This window comes from Sinocyclocheilus grahami, unplaced genomic scaffold (assembly GCF_001515645.1).
Source record: "Sinocyclocheilus grahami isolate Dianchi unplaced genomic scaffold, SAMN03320097.WGS_v1.1 scaffold279.1, whole genome shotgun sequence".
NCBI classification, from domain to species: Eukaryota; Metazoa; Chordata; class Actinopteri; order Cypriniformes; family Cyprinidae; genus Sinocyclocheilus; species Sinocyclocheilus grahami.
The window spans coordinates 1,703,945-1,722,334 of NW_015505458.1; the positions used below are offsets into that span (position 1 = coordinate 1,703,945).

General features: G+C 39.1%; 1 protein-coding gene across 1 annotated transcript in view; it reads right to left on the bottom strand.

Moving 5' to 3' along the window:
* Window positions 1-2,520: 2,520 nt before the first annotated feature.
* Window positions 2,521-18,390, bottom strand: part of LOC107600174 (uncharacterized) — a 70,078-nt gene continuing 54,208 nt past the window's right edge. The window contains exons 31-45 of the mRNA XM_016291999.1: window positions 18,049-18,105; window positions 16,215-16,264; window positions 15,497-15,657; window positions 13,602-15,140; window positions 12,023-12,108; window positions 11,826-11,872; window positions 11,556-11,670; window positions 10,650-10,778; window positions 10,114-10,305; window positions 7,516-8,319; window positions 6,290-6,490; window positions 5,155-5,268; window positions 4,062-4,111; window positions 3,820-3,926; window positions 2,521-3,522 (exon numbers count right to left, since the gene is read on the bottom strand). Coding sequence (XP_016147485.1) covers window positions 3,461-3,522; window positions 3,820-3,926; window positions 4,062-4,111; window positions 5,155-5,268; window positions 6,290-6,490; window positions 7,516-8,319; window positions 10,114-10,305; window positions 10,650-10,778; window positions 11,556-11,670; window positions 11,826-11,872; window positions 12,023-12,108; window positions 13,602-15,140; window positions 15,497-15,657; window positions 16,215-16,264; window positions 18,049-18,105 — 3,714 coding nt within the window. The 3' untranslated portion in view covers window positions 2,521-3,460. The remainder of the gene's footprint in view (window positions 3,523-3,819; window positions 3,927-4,061; window positions 4,112-5,154; window positions 5,269-6,289; window positions 6,491-7,515; window positions 8,320-10,113; window positions 10,306-10,649; window positions 10,779-11,555; window positions 11,671-11,825; window positions 11,873-12,022; window positions 12,109-13,601; window positions 15,141-15,496; window positions 15,658-16,214; window positions 16,265-18,048; window positions 18,106-18,390) is intronic.

Consider the following 18,390-nt stretch of genomic DNA (forward strand, 5'->3'; position numbering starts at 1 on the left):
ACCTACCCCTCACAGGAAACTTTCTGCCATTTTAAATTTTCAAAAAACTTCATTCTGTATGATTTATAAGCTTTTGTACCCGTGGGGACCACAATTTAGGTCCCCACCGTGACACGAGTCCCCATCAGTCTGTGTGTATTCAGGTTTAAGTCCCCACCAGGATATATAAACCAGTACACACACACACACACACACACACACACACACATCGAGAGCGCGTTCTGAACGTCCCGTAAAATTTTGCTTGAAATCTTTTAAAGCTTTTTGTTTTGCTTAAATATTGTGCTTATTGCTGGTAGTTTAATATACAGTACTTACATTTTGTTATATATTTGTGATTAGTGTACAAATACTTTTTTGTTGTAACCAAATATACCACTATATTATATTAGCAGGGAATGCACTCAGAAATTCAATCAGAAATTGCTAGTAATTTTCACTAATTACAAATTTTTTTTAGATAAAAAGGCTCATATATTTTTGCAAGTTGAGATAGTGTTCAGGATTTTCTTGTTTATATGAAGCAGGAGAGTTTTTTTTATTGTTTTGTTTTTTGTGAAATATACTTCAAAAATCTTTGTTTTATCTACAACTTGATGTTACAGAGTACAGTAGGCCTAGTCAATATTTTGGATGCCATTCTTTATTTCAGTGCTGCCATCAGGAGCATTTCTAGCTTTATCTCAGTACACCTGGGACATTTTAAAACTCTCTTTTTTGATACAGTTTTGGATCTAAATCGTCAAATTGCTAAGTTTCACAGTTGTCATTTGTATAAGAAGGGTGTAGTGATGCTTCTGTCTGTCATCCTATTTATTAGCTATATGTATGAAATAGTCATTCGTGCACGTGATACTTGTTTCCAAAGTACCTACACAGAGAGGAGCATACTGTACTGCACTACATGGCACTGGAGCACTGTGCTCTTTATATGAAGGCCAAATTCTAGCTTGAGAGCACTTGTATTGTAGGTTTGAACAGCTCCTTGTTTGGTGTGCCAGGGACGAGCTGTTTGTCATGGTCTGAGCTGCATCAAACCGAGGAACCCCTAACACCAGAAAATCGCTCTCTAACCCAGGCTGTCACATCATGTACCCCCTCTAGTAATGAAAGGGACAGGTTGTCCAAAAATTCTGTCATTTATTCACCCTCATGTTCCAAAATTCAAGGGGGTTGGAACAACATGAGAGTGAGTACATGATGATTTTGGGCAAAACTGTGCCTTCTATGCATGGATGTCAACTGGGGTTTGCGCTCTGTTCCCAGATATTTTTATCAAGTGCTTAAAAGAGCGTGTGAGAATTTGCTCCATTAAAAACAAATGTGGGAAAAGCACAGAGTCTAGACAGAAACCCCTGCCTCATGTGAGGAGGCTGGATGGCTCTGGTTCTTTCTCTCAGACTGACCCTCTATTTACTGTGTCTCCATGACAGCAAGAGGGACAACTCCAGGACACCATGTAACTGTTTATAGACTGGACGGTCTGCAGGGACTAGATTGCTAGCAGAAGGCCAATGTTCAGGATGGCACGATTGTCCTATGCACTTATGGAGACTGTGAATCCCACTGAGAACATAGTCTGATGAAAACTGATAGAATTTATTTATTCACTACTCCAGAGAAAAAAGACAAAGGCTTCAAAATCAATGATTGCTTTAACTTTTTTGGAAAACCTAATCAGACACTTTTTGTTTATTAATCAGTGGTTGCACTTGTTGATATAACCAGCAGCAATGGTTGAGGACTCTGCATGGCATTCCTTTAAATAATCCAGTGATGTTATATTTTTTTCTGTTTTTGACCAATGATATTAGAGCAATTGTCCGTTTTTATCCAATCAGAGTCCATCACACACTCTAGCACCAAATGTAATCAGTCAGTGGCAGATAGGTTTAATTTACTGAACATATCACAGTGTGCTGTACTTTATAAACATGTGTTCCTGAATCGTGCATTATTAAATATTACAAATAGCCATGTCATTACATAAATTACAAGTGGTAAAATTATGCACCAGGAACAGCACAGTTTACTTCACTTCTGCTTAAGAATGGAAGACAGTCTGCCAAGCCTTTAACTGAACCACAATGAAGATTAGGTTCACAGAGCCAGATGAATTCTCATAGTGGTACAATAATACGTTTGCACCGATGAGCAATTCTTTATGAAACAACATGCGCTGGATTTTACTGGTACATTAAGCACATTGACAGACACAGAGACTGCATAATTCCATGAGGTATAATATTGCCTAAATGACATATATTATTGCTTCATGTTTCTACTGACTGACACATTTACATTTCTTGCTTTACTGACTGGAATAAAACGGTTAGTCATACAGTCTCACTGGAAGATTGAAACGCTGCATATTTTAAATTGAACATTTGAATATGAGAGTGTAATCGCTGTGCTGCACAGAGATCATAGACATGTAGAACAATCAACAATATATTAAGTATATCATAATGAAAAACGTTTGCTGAATGATCAAATAAACAAAAATAGATTTTTACGCACATTTCCTCCCTCAAATTGAACCAATCGGAAGGCGACATATACAAAATACATGGCTGCCAATTGCAGTTTAGTAATTATGACATCATGTGCTCCTCTTATTGGCCATAAATAGATTACAGTGTGTAAACCAAAAGTGATGTGCAAGGTCACCCAACACAGAAATATTATAGGCAGTAGAGACATTGAGTCATTTTACTACGGTCTTTTGCCAAAATGCTTTTTGTTATGGATATTGCATTCTCAAAAACGTTATCTCTTTAGATGGAAAAATATCAAAAATATTTTTCTCTTATCTGTAAAATCCTTCAAATGCTCAAAGGAATGTCTGGAGGAAGAACGTTAGAGCCCTAGAAAACCGGAGGTCATTCTTCTGAACCAGAAAGTTAATAACATACTGAAAAGATACATGTTGGCAGGAATGGTCATCTGTAATATCCACTGCCTGACACAAACATGACACTGCAATACTGTTCAGTCTATACAATCTAGATCAGATCAGACATCAGGTCCAGTGTACAAGGGCCACCAGCAGTAGATCATTCCTCACCTACTGTATTTCATCCTTCCGATGAAAGAAAACATGCCTCTTAAAAAATAGGGCTCTTGATAACTCATTATGTTGAAATTCATCAGCTTAACTAGAAGGCAAGCGAACTGATTATTTTCAACTATGAGAAAAATGTAGGCAACCAAATGTTTTAAAGCTTTTACTGAAATTCCTAATTAATGTAATGCTTTCCGAATGTAATTATCAACATATTTGAACCAAATGACATAAATGGTGCAATAACCCCTCGAAGGCCATTGGCTTTTCATCAGTTTCATCACTTTCCGTCAGTCCAACAGGTTGACGACTGGAACATGTCATGCTAATTCCAGCAGGTAGCTGTAAGTGACATTGTCCATCTCTCCACAGTAGATGTGTATTGGAAAAGTCCATTTATAGTCGCTTCACGTAGTTCCCAGGAAAGGTTCCAAAAAACTTGGTTCTCCTGGACGTTCCTAAAATATTAAATATGGAATGAGGCCAGCATAAATACTGTATGTATCTATCTATATGATAAAAAATGTAAAGGCAAGTGTGTGTATTGACATATAGGATTATTATAATTAGTAATGACAAATCCACTTTATATTTTTTTTCTCTCCAAACATCCAAGGGCTGTTTGAACCATGACAGTGCTGACAGTATTTTTTGGTTGGACAATAGCGCCAGCTAGTGGCAAATAAATGAACATCACTAAAACACTCCTTGTGTAGTAACCAGCAACCTAATGAAAATGGAGTTTACAGTCTTACCCACAAACCATCCATCATCACACTTCTCCATGATGTCAACAACATCTCCTTCCTTCAGTTCCAGCTCATCTTCATTTCGTGGCATGTAGTTATACAGGGCTTGAAATCTGCGAGAGGAAAGGCTCTTTAAGTGTGTTTTCCACATTAGGTTATATTTCAGTATCTGGGCTTGTAATACTGACCAAATCCCACAATGGTATACTTTAAACTTATGGATACAGAAAAGGGCTTGAAATACTCACGGTTCCCCTGCACCTTGAAGCGGATCATGAACATATGCTTGTCTTTGGGACTGAAAAGAGAGAAAACAGGAAAGGCCATTTAAATGTTTCCATCTCTCATTCTGCTGTATGTCCATCTGATACTGAGAGTTCAACTGTGCTCGTGACGAACCATTGATGCAAAGCCTGAGGCCAGACCTGGATCAGTTGTGTATCTGAATTATGTAAATGCTCAAACTTGGTTTGAATACAGATTAAAAAAAAAATAAAAATGTAACTTTTTTTCAAATACGTGTGAGATCCAGGACTACCGCGGCTCAAGTTCTGGTTTTCTAAGCCATCAAACAACATATTTTCTAAAATATGTTTGATTTGTGGACTTAGAAACAGTCGAGAAATGCCTTAAATCCTGAAAACGAGGACTGTACTCCCCTTGTTTGGAAGGAAATGTGGGGAATAGGCCGCTTGCCTGGCCCTGGGGAGTACACCTTTTTTAAGCTGTGTACACAGGAAAGATCATTGGGACAGTCCCACGAGTAATCCAAACACTCCAAACACATGGCTTAAACCAATACCGCATGTACAAGCCAATCATCTCAACTGCTTTGAGCCACAAAAACCAAAAAAGACTGCAGAGATCCACTATTTGTGATCTAGGAAGTCATGGACATGCAGGAAAAACCACTTCCTGACACACTTCCAGCATGCTGACCAAACACAATGTTATCACTCTACAGCAAAGTTAGGAATTAAATGTTATTTTCTCGACCACAAAATGCACTGATGCACACAGACAGACAAGGCCATGGTGTTAAGAGTATCCCTTAGTCACTGACTCAGCATTCCTTCATATTGTACTGATGGAATGATACTGCGTACGGAAGCATCATACGCTGACACAAATATATGCCAGTATATATTGTATCATTCCTAATATCATTATATCCAGCTGTAGCAGCAAATATGGAAAGAACTGCACTCAAAACAGTGAATTCCCAGGTCAAATACAGTGAATGATATTATGCGTTGTGCAGGGATACTTTGAAAAGAGAGAAAACTGAATTTCCCTTGAGTCAAATGTGCCATTGCCACACAAGGTGCACATACTCCCTACCCTATGAGATGGTGAAAAGTTTTGACCTCTAACAGGCGATCCGCAGGACCTCCTAGACATCACAGGGCTACGAGGGGGCTTACCAACAACCACAACATCACGCCTTAACACAGACTGAAAGAACCAGAGCCGAGAGAAGCTGACATGAATGTTATGTGCAGTCATATATAAAAACATTTTACAAAAGTATACACTACCATTCAAAAGTTTGGGGTCAGTATGTTATTTAAAAAAAATAAATTAATACTTTTATTCAGCAAGGATGCATTCAATTGATCAAAAGTGACAGTTAAGAGTTAAAAACTGAATGTTAAATAAATGCTGTTCTTTTGAACTTTCTATTCACCAAAGAATCTTGAAAAAAATGTATCAATATGTAAAAACTGTTTTTGACATTGTTTCTTGAGCAGCAAATCAGAATGATTTTCGAAAGGTCATGTGACACTGAAGACTAATGATGCTGAAAATTCAGCTTTGCGATCACAGGAATAAATTACATTTTAAAATATATTAAAATTGTAATAATATTTAACAATATTACTGTTCTTACTGTTTCTGATAAAATAAATATAGCATTGGTGAACATACAAAATCATACCAAACCTGATTTTTTTAATTGTAGCGCAATATATTTATACAAAAAAGTTCAAAAAATATTCTTCGTACAATTTACTCATGGACAGAATTGTGCCTGATTCTTTTTGCTCTAAATGTCTCATTATTTATTCTGTTACCCAAGCATCCGTTTTGAGCACTCTTTGTTTGTTTGTTTCCATGCCAGTGGACAGAACTAATAGGGCAAGGCCCATAAAGCTAATTTAAAAGGAAGAAATAGGTGATTTAAATATGTCTACGACTTATTAATTATTAATGATTCTAGCTCCCCATATAACTGTAATAATTTACTGTATGTCAGACATATGAACTACATTGTTGTGTTTCATTTATGAAGTGCACACACTGTGGTGCAATACATCTCTCATGGAAATGCATACCGCAGAGATGATGTACTTTAAGTTATATAGGTCACTTTAATAGGGAATGTTAGTGCCTGTATTATGGAGTGGTAAGACTAGGGGGAAGGGTGGAGGAGGATGAGCGCTGGTGCAGTCACTAACAAGTAGCTTGTCTTTACCTTGACCTTTGGGGAGCGGAGGTCCTGTCGGGAGAACAGTTTTGCAGAGGGAGGGGGCGACTGTGAAACCCCGGGCAGAGGGGGGGTGGAGCGCGGGGAAGGGGGAGAGTATTTAGCCGATGAGGGCAGTGTGAACGGCAATGACATCTGTGAGGACAGGGGAGAGAGACGTGGAGAGGCATTCTGGGAAACTTCACCCTGCTGGTGTGGAGACGAAAACAGTTATACATGCCACAGACATACGCTCATCATCCTCTACAGATGCTTCAGGATTTAAAGGTGAAGTGTGTCATTTTTTGTGCCGTTAACGACACCAAACAGAATTGCACAAATTAGTGATGCGCTGAAATTCTAAAAATATTCATAATCAAAATGCGGCATCAGCCCTCTAAAACTATTTATAAATAAATAAATTTCCAGCTGAGGTGGATAATAATGCTGGGTTTATAACATTCATTTTTATAATATTAAAATTAACTCCTTTTTAATCTACAGTATCTTTATTTTGATGAACCAACATCTTTTAGGCTATGCTGTTTTCTTTTTGTTGATGAGTAAACAAAACTTCACTAAACATTATTTGTAGTGCACCTACCATCCAGTAATTGCAATAAGCTTTGTGCTTCGTTACTTTTGGGTCTGAATGGAAAGATGTAAACAAAACAGCTTGCAAACAATGTTACATTATATTTATCTCAGGAAAGCCATTCAATGTCCATAGCTTGTTAGTCAGCCAGAAAAATAACTCCTGAGAGGAGCATTTTGCTAAATATATACACCATATTATATATTAATTTTATTTTTACTGAACCTGTTGTTTTTATTATTTAATGTATGTTTGAATAAATCTGTGATTTAAAAAATATCACAGCCACCATTTAAATGCTTATATTAAAAACAGCCTAATATGCCATTTAAATGTTTATAAACAACTGTTGATTGTTAAATAAATTTGATTTCTTCTTCTTATTATAAATTTTTATACTTTACTTTCAATTTTGCTTTTCGTCTAAAAATAAAAGTGATTTCAGGTTTGGTGTTTTGATAAAAAATTAATTTCAATGCATCACAGGCAAAAAAATAACGACCAATGAAAAAAAAAATAAAAGTATGATCCAAAAACTTGAAATTTAGTATTTAGTCATCTAAAACATTACACACTTCTCCTGTAAGGGAATCTATTTTGACTGTTCATTTGGGCGGTATAACCACACAGCGAGCACTACCTCAAAATCTGACCCCTCACTATGGGCGGGTTGGACTGGAGTAAATGTATTTGATGGCAGGGGTTCATTTGTCTCCTCCTCTATAAACAGTCTGGGAAGCTTTTCCATTACATCTGGTTCCTGGCGATAAAATCCCTCCTCTTCTTTGAACCTGCCCTTTGATTGGCTGGCCTTAATGATTGACACTAACTCCTCACACAGATCATCCTCGGGGTCTTTAGGTGGAAGAATGTCCAATGGGGATTCATATGCCTCTAAAACAACCAAGTCTGTCTCGACTGGTTTGTGGAGGTCTTTGCGATCTGAGAACAACTGCAGTTCTTTCTCGGCTAAATCTGCTTTTTGGCTGGAGAGGATCTCTATGACACTGCTAGACCTGGGGCTGGAGTCAAATATGGGTGAGGTGGGCGAAGGAGTGAAGGAGGCGGAGGTGAGGTAAGGTTGAGGTGACGGGCTGGGATCGGGGGACATGTAGGACTTTGGGGAGGTGATGGGAATGAAGTGACCCTCTTTGAGCGCAGGAGTGGAGGTGTGGGGAATGAGGGCTGGAAAGCGGCCCAGCATGGAGGAGGCAGGAGAAGGGGAGATGGCAGAATCCAACACTTCAAAGTATGGCTGGAAATTGGAAGGGAAGGGAGGGGGTGTGGGGGCAGGGGTTCCTGAAGGAGACAGACCCAGAGTAAGGGCCAACCACTCGCTGGTGATGGCCTGAAGGTGTGTGGCTCTCTGTGGACTGGGAGAGGATGAGGAGAGTGGACGGACAGATGGGGATGGAGAGTTGTAGAGGGTACGTGCAGATGATGGCTTAAGAGAGGAAGAAATAGAAAGTGATACTGTTTATATACACTGGAAATTAAGAGAACTGATGGAAAAGATAATAAAAGTGACAGGAGGATAGATGAAAAAATTCTGCAGAGTTACAAGAAAATCCCACCTAGAAAACCATGGTACAAAAACAACACTTTTTATTCAGTAAATCTTGACTAATTCCAGATGATTTAAGCAGTTTACAGCTACAGTGTGGGGTTTGGATTCTGTTATGCGTAGATTAATTACTATTTGGATGTATACAGAATCCCACCCATCATGTAAATTAGATTTCACATAATTTATGGCCATTATCAAAGGAATTTCCTAGAAAGCACTTAATTTTCCGTAGCTCTGCTACACAGCAGAAACGCTGTCATTGTGAACGCTTTATGCAGTCCCATATTCAAATTATTGTAAAGGCTTTGCAGATGCCGTATGTGGGAAAACAGGCCTAAGACAGAAGACATGAGCTACAAGGAAGGATATGCCATAATGAATCATTTTTAGAGCACACTTGCTGTCTGTATTGATTTGTGAGGTGGAAACAACAACAAGGCCACTAAGAGGTCATCTATAAATCAGAGATAGGAGTATCCTGTCCTCATAATACAAGCCTTCCACATCTACCCGGGGGCTTTTCGGGAACTATTTTCTCTTGTGAAAGTTGAAATGAAAAGATATTGGACAAAAATAACCTAGTAGGACATTTTCTGGACAATTGTGTGTTTTGTGAATTTACATTGTCTCCAAAATGTTTTTATTCTTAAGCCACGTTTAAAAATGTATGAGTCTTCGACTAATGTTTGACAACCAAAAAGTGTCCAAATACGTTGTAATTTTACTAGTACACTACTGTTCATGTTTGCGGTCAGACTTTCATATTGTTTCAAAAGATTCATATTTCCTTTGAACTTTCTATTCCCAAAAAATATATATTAAGCACAACTGTTTTCAACATTGAACCTTTACCAACCTAAAAGATCTTACCAGCTCCAGTGCTTAAAACAACTTGCTTAAAAGTGTGCTTGTGCTATTGTTTTTTTTAATTAATGACATTAGTTTGATATTTTGTTATCTAATGCAATAATATTCATTTTTTTAAGTGTGGCTTAATTGTCCAAATTCTTCATGGGGTCAATGTATGTACTGTAGTACAAAGTTAAAATGTGTTTGCTATAATAAGAAATGATACCAGTCCAGTTCAGTCATATTAGTTCACCTTCACAGAAACTTCCCTTTCAGTAACAGCAGGAGCTGAGCAGCACATGTATAGCACAGCAGGTCATGTCCATGTTTTAATTAGCTATACTGGATAATGGCAGGACGTGTGATTAATCTGATCTAATCCTGCTGGACTCATCTCATGTGAGCGAAGGAATAAGCCTTTACTTCTTTGTTCTTTAGATGGAATTTACAACTCAAGGGCATTTAATCTGAAGTCAGGCTTATCTTACACAACAAGCCAAAGGTAATCTATGACAGAGGTGCTCTATTTTGGCACTGGGACAGTTGCCATCTGAGAAAGGATTAATTTTATACTTGCCACCTTGTTGGCACTGATAGTACTGTACATGAGCTATGGCAATATGAGTAACATTATATGAATGAGAGGCTTTAGTGCCTCTGATGCCACCATTTGTCGGCACGGATCGTGTATTTAAAGTATAAATGTATGTAACCTGAAATTCAGATATCTGTAGTCACCATGATATAAACCTCATGAGTAATATGAGATGTGTTTTAGACATTGTAGGTACATTTTAAGTGGGATTGCAGATGAAAACATACCTTACTGTTCAGTCTGTCACTGGAGTAGCTGGTGGGTATACTGGGCCCAGGAGGTTGACCGGTACTTTGTACTGAAGTCTTCTTAACGATGTCCACATATGACACAGGAAAAATCCCTTGTTTGTTTGTACCTGGGATTTTGCCCTCGAACCAGTTCTTATCCACCTGCCGCAACAGAACAACACGCTCACCCTGGAAGACACCAACACAAGATATTAGGTGGTATATTTGGTGGATCGAAACCAAAATTTTAGTGCAAAATGACAAAATCATAACCAATTATAATGTATTTGATGTTTAATATGCAACTATATGGAGAAGTCGTTAATGGTTGAGGCAAAACTTTTAAAGGTGTTTAATGTCTTGTTGCTTTATTTCTTTTCAAAAGTTCATTAGAACATTAGCATTCAGTAAAAAGTGAGAATTATTTAGCAAAAGACATGCTCTTAAGTGGTAAGAGACATTAAGAGGTGGATTAATGAGCACATGCTGAAACTAAAAGATATTTATGACAGCAGTACTAAGAAAATGCTTACTTTTCTTAATGAAAGTTCCACATTAGTATCAGCATTAAAGTTGTAGTGGGCAATTGCTTCTCCAATTTCTTTGCTTTGGGCTGGTGGTGGAGGTCTCACTGGCTGATGTCTCTCTGAAGGAGGGATTTTCTGTGAAGAGACAGAAGTTAAAAGAGGCAGACTTCAGACGATAAATTAAATCACAATGATATTATATATATATATACATATATATACTGTATATATACTGTATATCTCCAATAAGCTAAACCAGACTATCTTTTAAAGGGATAGTTCACCCAAAAATGATATGATCTGTCATTAATTACTCATCTTAATGTCATTCCAAACCCGTAAGACCTTCGTTCATCTTCGGAACACAAATTAAGATATTTTTGATGAAATCCGAGAGCTCTCTGACCCTGCATAGACAGCAACGGAACTACCACATTCAAAGCCCAGAAACATAGTAAGGACATAATTAAAATAGTCCATGTGACATCAGTGGTTCAACCAAAGTTTATGAAGCTATGAGAATAATTTTTATACACAAATAAAACAAAAATAATAACTTTATTCAACAATTTCTTCTCTTCCGTGTCAGTCTTCGATGCGCATTAACGACAGTACCATGATGCACGTGTGTGCATTCCTCTGCTTGCAAACAAGTTCTACAAGGGTTCTACATCAGAACTCGGGCTCCTGTGTCAGCAGCACCACATGCATGCGTGGTACTCTTGATGGACTATTTTAATGATGTCCTTACTACCTTTCTAGGCCTCGAACTTGGTAGTTCCGTTGCTGTCTATGCAGGGTCAGAAAGCTCTCGGATTTCATCAAAAATATCTCAATTTGTGTTCCGAAGATGAACATCAGTTAATGACAGAATTTTCATTTTTGGGTGAACTATCCCTTTAAAGTACACACCTCCACATATGAGATGGGGAAGATGCCCATGTATCCACGGTGTTCTCCTTCATACCAGTTATTATCTATCTGCCGAGTGATGTATACCGTCTCTCCTTTCTTAAACGTCAGCTCTCTGGAAGGAAATAAAAATCAAGTTAACTATATTCCACATGGGGAAATTATGCACAGGAAAGACATAAATAATACATGAAAATGTACTGACTGATTGTAGCACATCAAATGCAGTAAAAACAGAAACTGGTGACATGGTTTGCAAGTTGTTCTTACTTTGCTGTCTGTGCTTTGAAGTCATATATTGCTCTGGCTGGCAGTTTCTGTCAAGTGAACGAAGCAGAGAAATCGAACTTTATTTCATGCTGGCATGAGGTGGGTTTATTAGCAGTTTGATCAAAGCTCAGATCAATTATTTGTGATTCTACTAAAATTTTGCAGGAACATATTACAAAGTGATGCATATTCCCTACCTCTCTCACATCGGGGGTTTGTCTCCTGCTCTGTGGTGTGCGGTGGTCCACGTCAGGGTACAAGTATTCTCTGGATGTGTGCTGATCTAGAAAGAACAGAGAGTTAAAAGGATTCAAAGACAAGCCTCACAAAGAACCAACACTATTACAGTACATGCGTGGGAACAAGCAATAGCAAAGGAAACAATGATTTGGGGCTTGATGAGAGAAATGCAGACAAAATAAAAAGAAAACAAGAAAAAGTAAATACAAATATATATTTTATTGACCAATGAAAAGTAAATAATGTAAATAAAAATATATAAAGTTTTTAAGTCTTTAAAGGGATATTTGTCCATAATAAAGTAAGCTTCCATGAATCATGTCATAAGTTGTTACACCCATCCTCGAGACTCATATCCCCAGTATAGATCATGTGTATTTATACTAGAACCGCAAATGGGTTAGCTGGCATCTGTGCCAACTGTGGGCAAGCCCCCTTGCTCTGAACGGTCTTCCTTTATAAACAGTGCACTGTGCAAAAGTATACAGTGTCGCTTTTCTTTATGATAAAAAAAAATCATAAAACAATGACCTTTTCCAAAAACAAATTACTAAAATTTTAGGTACTGAGGCTGATCTCATCATCTATGTCAGGTTTGACAGAGTGAACTGTGTTAACATACAGAGAGTATGTTTCTTCCCAAGCCAATAAAATCTCAAATCTGTTTTTAGATTGCATGCTTCAGCTGCTCAAGTCATCTGTCCAATGCTATTTATATAGAGTGAAACTTTACAAAGTTATATTTCTTTTGTGGCAAGCCCACACACAAACTTGTGTTCCTCTAGTGTTCTGATTCCCAGAGAATGTATGAACCTAATAAAACATATACCTTCAAGCGTCTGCCAAATACAGCAATGTTTTGTAAATGGAGTAGGGAAATAACTGTAAATAAATGTTTGATCAAAGAGAAAGTAAACAAAAATACAATGTGATAAAATGAGAAAATGAAAGACATAGGGACAAAATCAAAAATAAAAACTAGATAAGGCAGAGGATGTGGGTATGAGTCGTGCTCTCTGATGTTCCTTGCAACATAACAATTCCTTCCTCTAAGCCAGGGGTGTCCACTCCTACTCCTGGAGGGCCACTGTCCTGCAAAGTTTAGCTCCAACCACAGTTAAACACACTTGAATCAGCTAATCAAGATCTTCAGGCTTACTCGAAACTTGCAAGCAACTTGGAGCTAAAAACTAAAGCACTGATTCTCAACTCTAGTACTGGGGACCTGCACATTTAGTATGTCTTCCTTATTTAATGCAGATCATCAGCTCGTTAAGAGGGAGCTCCATGAACTGAACTGAGGTGTGTCAGATGAGAGAGACATACAAAATGTACAGAGCAGTGGATCCCCGGGACCGAAGTTGAGAACTTCTGCGCTAAATGATGTTGGCCTTCCAGGAGTGGGTTTGAACACCCTTGCTCTAAACAAGCACATTCACAAACACCGATGGAACATAGCAATGGTGGAGGAGCAGAGCTCAAACACGGGGGACAGAATGGGATTTGGGAAACCAGAGATGGATGAGTAGAGTCCACCTTGATAGCAGCATTCAAAGTTATGTTTCTTCTGGTTGTTGTTGCTGTCTATATGGTTGTGAGAGGCACTATGGGACAGGCGTGAGTACTCAGATTGGTGAGTGTCCTGGCTGGGCATGCCGTCAGGCTGTGGGTAGTAAGAGAGAGGCTGAACTGTAGGGCTGCTTCTCCCCAGCACGTGCAGGGATGAATTCCTCTCAGGAATGTCGGGAAGCAACTCCACCAGCAACCTATGAAGGATGCTGTTGTCTGGCAGGTTGCCCATGTGCTTCTCAGTGTGGATGTGGTCGTAGATGTCTTTCAGGGCTGAATCTAGAGCCTCATACATACAGCTCTTGGAGTTTGGCACTCGGGAACAACTCAAAGGTGACAGGTTCTTCCGGCGGAAAGGCACTGGGCTGACCAGGAAGGCGAGCTTGTTGAGTCCGAACTCAGATTCTTCTACCTGCAAATGTTGCCTCCGGTCCTGCTTGGCCCTCTCGTGCTTGATCATAGTGGTGAAGCGCGTATAGGAAGCTGGACAGCGGCCCTTGCAGGTGCTCCCAAGCTGCCTGTGATAATGATGGTGGTGCCCGGATCCGCCAAAGCTCTCGGAGGAGGCAAATGAACACACGTCGAACTCCTTCTCGCTACAGAAGGATGAGCCCTCAATCTGGATGAAGTCGCTAAGGTCGGACACTACAGCATCATCCTCAATGTCTGAGTAGTCGTGTTGCATGGAAGAGTTTTGTAATTGGTTACTGGTGACTTGAATGTGGATTGGCACATGGGTGTTCATCTTGGGGTATTGAGGCCGTCCTTCAGGAGGATTTCTGGCTGGTGGTTCTTCATCCAGTAATGACTCAATAGAGAGGCTACGCTTGGGGCCGCTGGCCCTCCTACAAGAACCCCTGATCGGGCACTCGTCCCAAAGATTTGGCATGGATTTGGACTTCTGGATCAGACTCTCAAATTCAGAAATCCTGTTGTGCACCATGTCCCTAGGCACCTCTTCGTTACAGCCCTTGTTGCCCGTGCGCCTGTCCTTCCGCTGTTCGCTCTCATACTTATGGATCCTGGCTTTGACCGAGCATATCACCGTAGAGTTTATTAGCTCTTGCCGGTTGATGTGATGCATCTTTTTGTAGAGTTTGAGGAAGCCTGGTGCATCGTGGGCCGAGCGGTGCCTTGTCCTCTCCCTATGATCCTCAGACTCTTGGGCGTCACTGCACTGTGATGCCTCTAGTTCGCCGTTGTGCAACAAGGAGCCGGCGCTTTCCGAACGGGTCTGGACTTCCCTTCCCCTCCCATCAGAGAGAAGGTCATCACAACTCCAGGATTTGAGCTTAGACGTGGTCTCCTCTGAGATCATCCAATCTTCTGGGTGCTCTTTGGCTGTTTTCCAGCCTTCAGGGAGGCTGGAGAAGCCTTCTGAGACAGCTGGGACAGCCATGAAACTGTCCTCATTTTGCCCTTTCTTTTGATATGTGGATTCTGAGGTAGCATGGTTTGGACTTTGACCATTTAAATGTGCTGTGTGCATATTGCTCACATCCCCACCTTAGATATCCACCACAAGCAGCATGGTGAAAAAAGAGACATGAGAAGACATTAAAAGGTAAGTGACCCACAGGAGAGAAAAGTAAGGATGTTTATACTACGACCTGGAGGAAAACTGGAAAGAAATCAGACATCAACAAGGCCTCGATGAATAAAGAAGCAATTGATATGCTACACTACACTGAGGCAAGATTGTAAACACTAAATAATTCATTGAATTTTATTCATGCAAAGGGAAAGTCGTTTAAAATTCTGCTTGCGCTGCGAGGAGCAAAATGAACATTGTCTGTGAACCTTCCCCTGTTGCCTATTTTTTCAATAATGTGTACAAGTGTGGCTGCTCGTCTGACGTCTACCTTTAGTCCTTGTGGCGGCGGGGGAGCTGGGGCTGGTGAGGGGATTCCTCCTGGGTAGCTCTAGTGGTCTGACAGATGTTTGTGTTGTGCCCACACTGCTCTGAGCCCTGGGCTGAGCGGCTGCAGGTTCAGATTTCCGTCTCTTGTTATCACTGGCAGAGCTGCAAAATCAATGTGGTTGAAGATTTGTAAACAATATATTCAAAAACGTAATAAACAATGTTAAAAAAGGGGAACAAGTTTAGAATGAATTGCAATCCTAATCTCCATTTGAAAGTAATGCCATGGTTTCTCACCTATACAGTGACCTTAAAATATATTGGAAAACAAAAATCAAACCAAGTGGCATTTTTTTTTGCATGTTTGCAAAATGTTTCACAAGAAGATGTCTGTTAGATTTGATAGTATTATATATAATATATTATAAAATATTTTAGTGATTGATACAAAAGAATATTACAAATAAGACAAAAAGTAGTCAGACACTTTCTGAATGTTATAGAAGAACAAGTTCTGTAATGTCATGACCTGCACAATGCATCCCTTAAGACTGACCTTGGGACCAGTTGGTTAAAAGTCATTGCAAAAATGTTTTGAGAAAAGTGTCACTTTGTTTGATATTTTAAAAACATAGATAGATACTTTTTAAAAATCTATGCAATAAAATATATATTTGTGTGACTTCAAATAATTTCAATGCATTTACAGTTAAACCTACCTTGAGAGCGTTTCAAGGCTCCTCTCTATGGATGGCTGATAAAGGGAGGTCTGCAACAGATGAAGGAGAAAAAGCAGGGTGAATTCTTTGCTTATTATCCAAACTTACTTTATAGTAGGTTCCTTGATACCCAGCGCTCTCCTTCACAAATCCAGCAATGGTTATATCAGTGAAACTCCCAATGTCTGGACACAGTGATGTGGGCCAGCTGTCCCTTGAAAACCCAGCCATTCCCAGGACAGCTAGACACGTCAGATCACTTACGAGGGTTTCTATGTCGAACAAAGCAGGGAATTCCTTGTACGCATGGCTGGAGTAGATAATCATCTTCCTGTTTGCTGAAGCTCTGAGCAGTGTTATCTGGAACAGCTCTTCAGACCAGCAGCAGACGCCCCTCGCATTTTTTAACCCTCTTTAAAAGTAGCCCAAGCATGCAGTACCGGGAATGTCTCCTCAGTTAGACACATTTACATCTAGTCAACATAAATACAGCTCTGAGTGACAGATACGACACTAGCAGGCTCAAAATTGGGCTGTAAAGCCTCTGTGACAATTTTGAGCAATTCTTTGTTTGGATTTACAGCATTCCTCAAACCATAACTGTTACTACACTGGCCTCTTAGTTACGTTCTCTCCTTACAGTGGTCAGTAGCAGTTCACAGGGAGCAAGTGATCAAAAAAAACATTAAGAAAAATTAACTAAAAAGCTGCGCCACTTGCATGTGGTAGTTATATGCCTGTGCATATGTCTTGATCACTAACAAATTCAGTTTAACTATGTGCAAAATGCACTGAAATGTGCACTCTTTCAATCACGCCTCCTTTCTGTGTAAATATGATAAACATAGATCATTACAGATGTGCCATGATTACAAAACATATGCATTCCATGTTACTTGATTTGCATAATTCTGAATAGCGTGTGAAAACAAATTAGTGTGTGTGCAGGAAAGCGACACTATTAATTTATTCTAAATTAATTATTCCCGTTGACAGCCAGCAAACTATATTTACAATGGCAGAAAAAAGTCTGTGAGTGAAAGAGGAGATGTAATGTGATACTGTAGATGGCATGTCCATAGATCCTTCACCTACAACAAACACATGGACAGAATCGGCAGATGACAGCCAGGAGGAAGTGCTCCTGTCTCACGAGAAATAAATGATGTAATACTAGAATGAAATGTTATTATGATAAGAGAAGCAAATGCAGGTGTACATGCATTCTTAAGACTTAAGGTCTTAAGACCACACTTTCACCTGCAATTACCTTTGTAAATAGTAGTACTTACACTTTAATAATAATAATCAAAGAGGATTATTAGAATGTTCTTAACACAAATTTACCATGCCATCTTAATGTGCATGCAAGTATCTACTTAATCAAAATTTTGAAATGACATTAGGTGTTTGCTAAAATGTATTTATTATACATATTTGCAAAGAAGCATATTACTTATATCAGGTATACATTATTTACATGTATAAGAGTGTTTAGAGCTATGGTAAAGGAAAACACTTCTGTGAGAAGACGCAGGAGGCTGCACTAAATGTAAATCAATACTTCTTAACATGTTTAACAGACTATTTCTAAGTAATCCTTCTTTGCATAAACTTTTATTTTCTCAGTTCTGTAGTTCAATTTGTGGCATATCTCAAGAGTGCATTGCTTTACTCAAAACAATGGACTTTGTGTTAGAATTGAAGTTAAGTGATGTTAAATGAGGATGGGTTGAGAAAGCAGGCATTAGCTTCTTTCTGTTAATTTCTCTCTTTTGTTCTCCTAGTTGGTCAGTGAAGCAGTAAATCATTTAGTCAATCACTCATCCTTTACCTCTGCTTGGAATCGAGGAGAGCTCTCTGGATTGTAATCAAGACGTTTTTTTGGAGGCTTCACCCAGAGGTGGGACAGAGGCGGGAATAGCAGAGAAATGGTGACATAACAAGGGAGAAATTAAAGTCACATGACTATGAAAGCAACAATGTGACGACCACAAACTAAAGTTGCACATATGCAACAAAAACACTACACACACTGCAGTACAGCTCCTTTTATATAAACACAACGTATAGCACGCCAAGCCAAAGACTACTAAACTACACACACCTTGCACAAAGAGTGAAAATCTAATTTGTAAAGTCATGCAAATATGGTCAAATTAATCCACAACAGTAG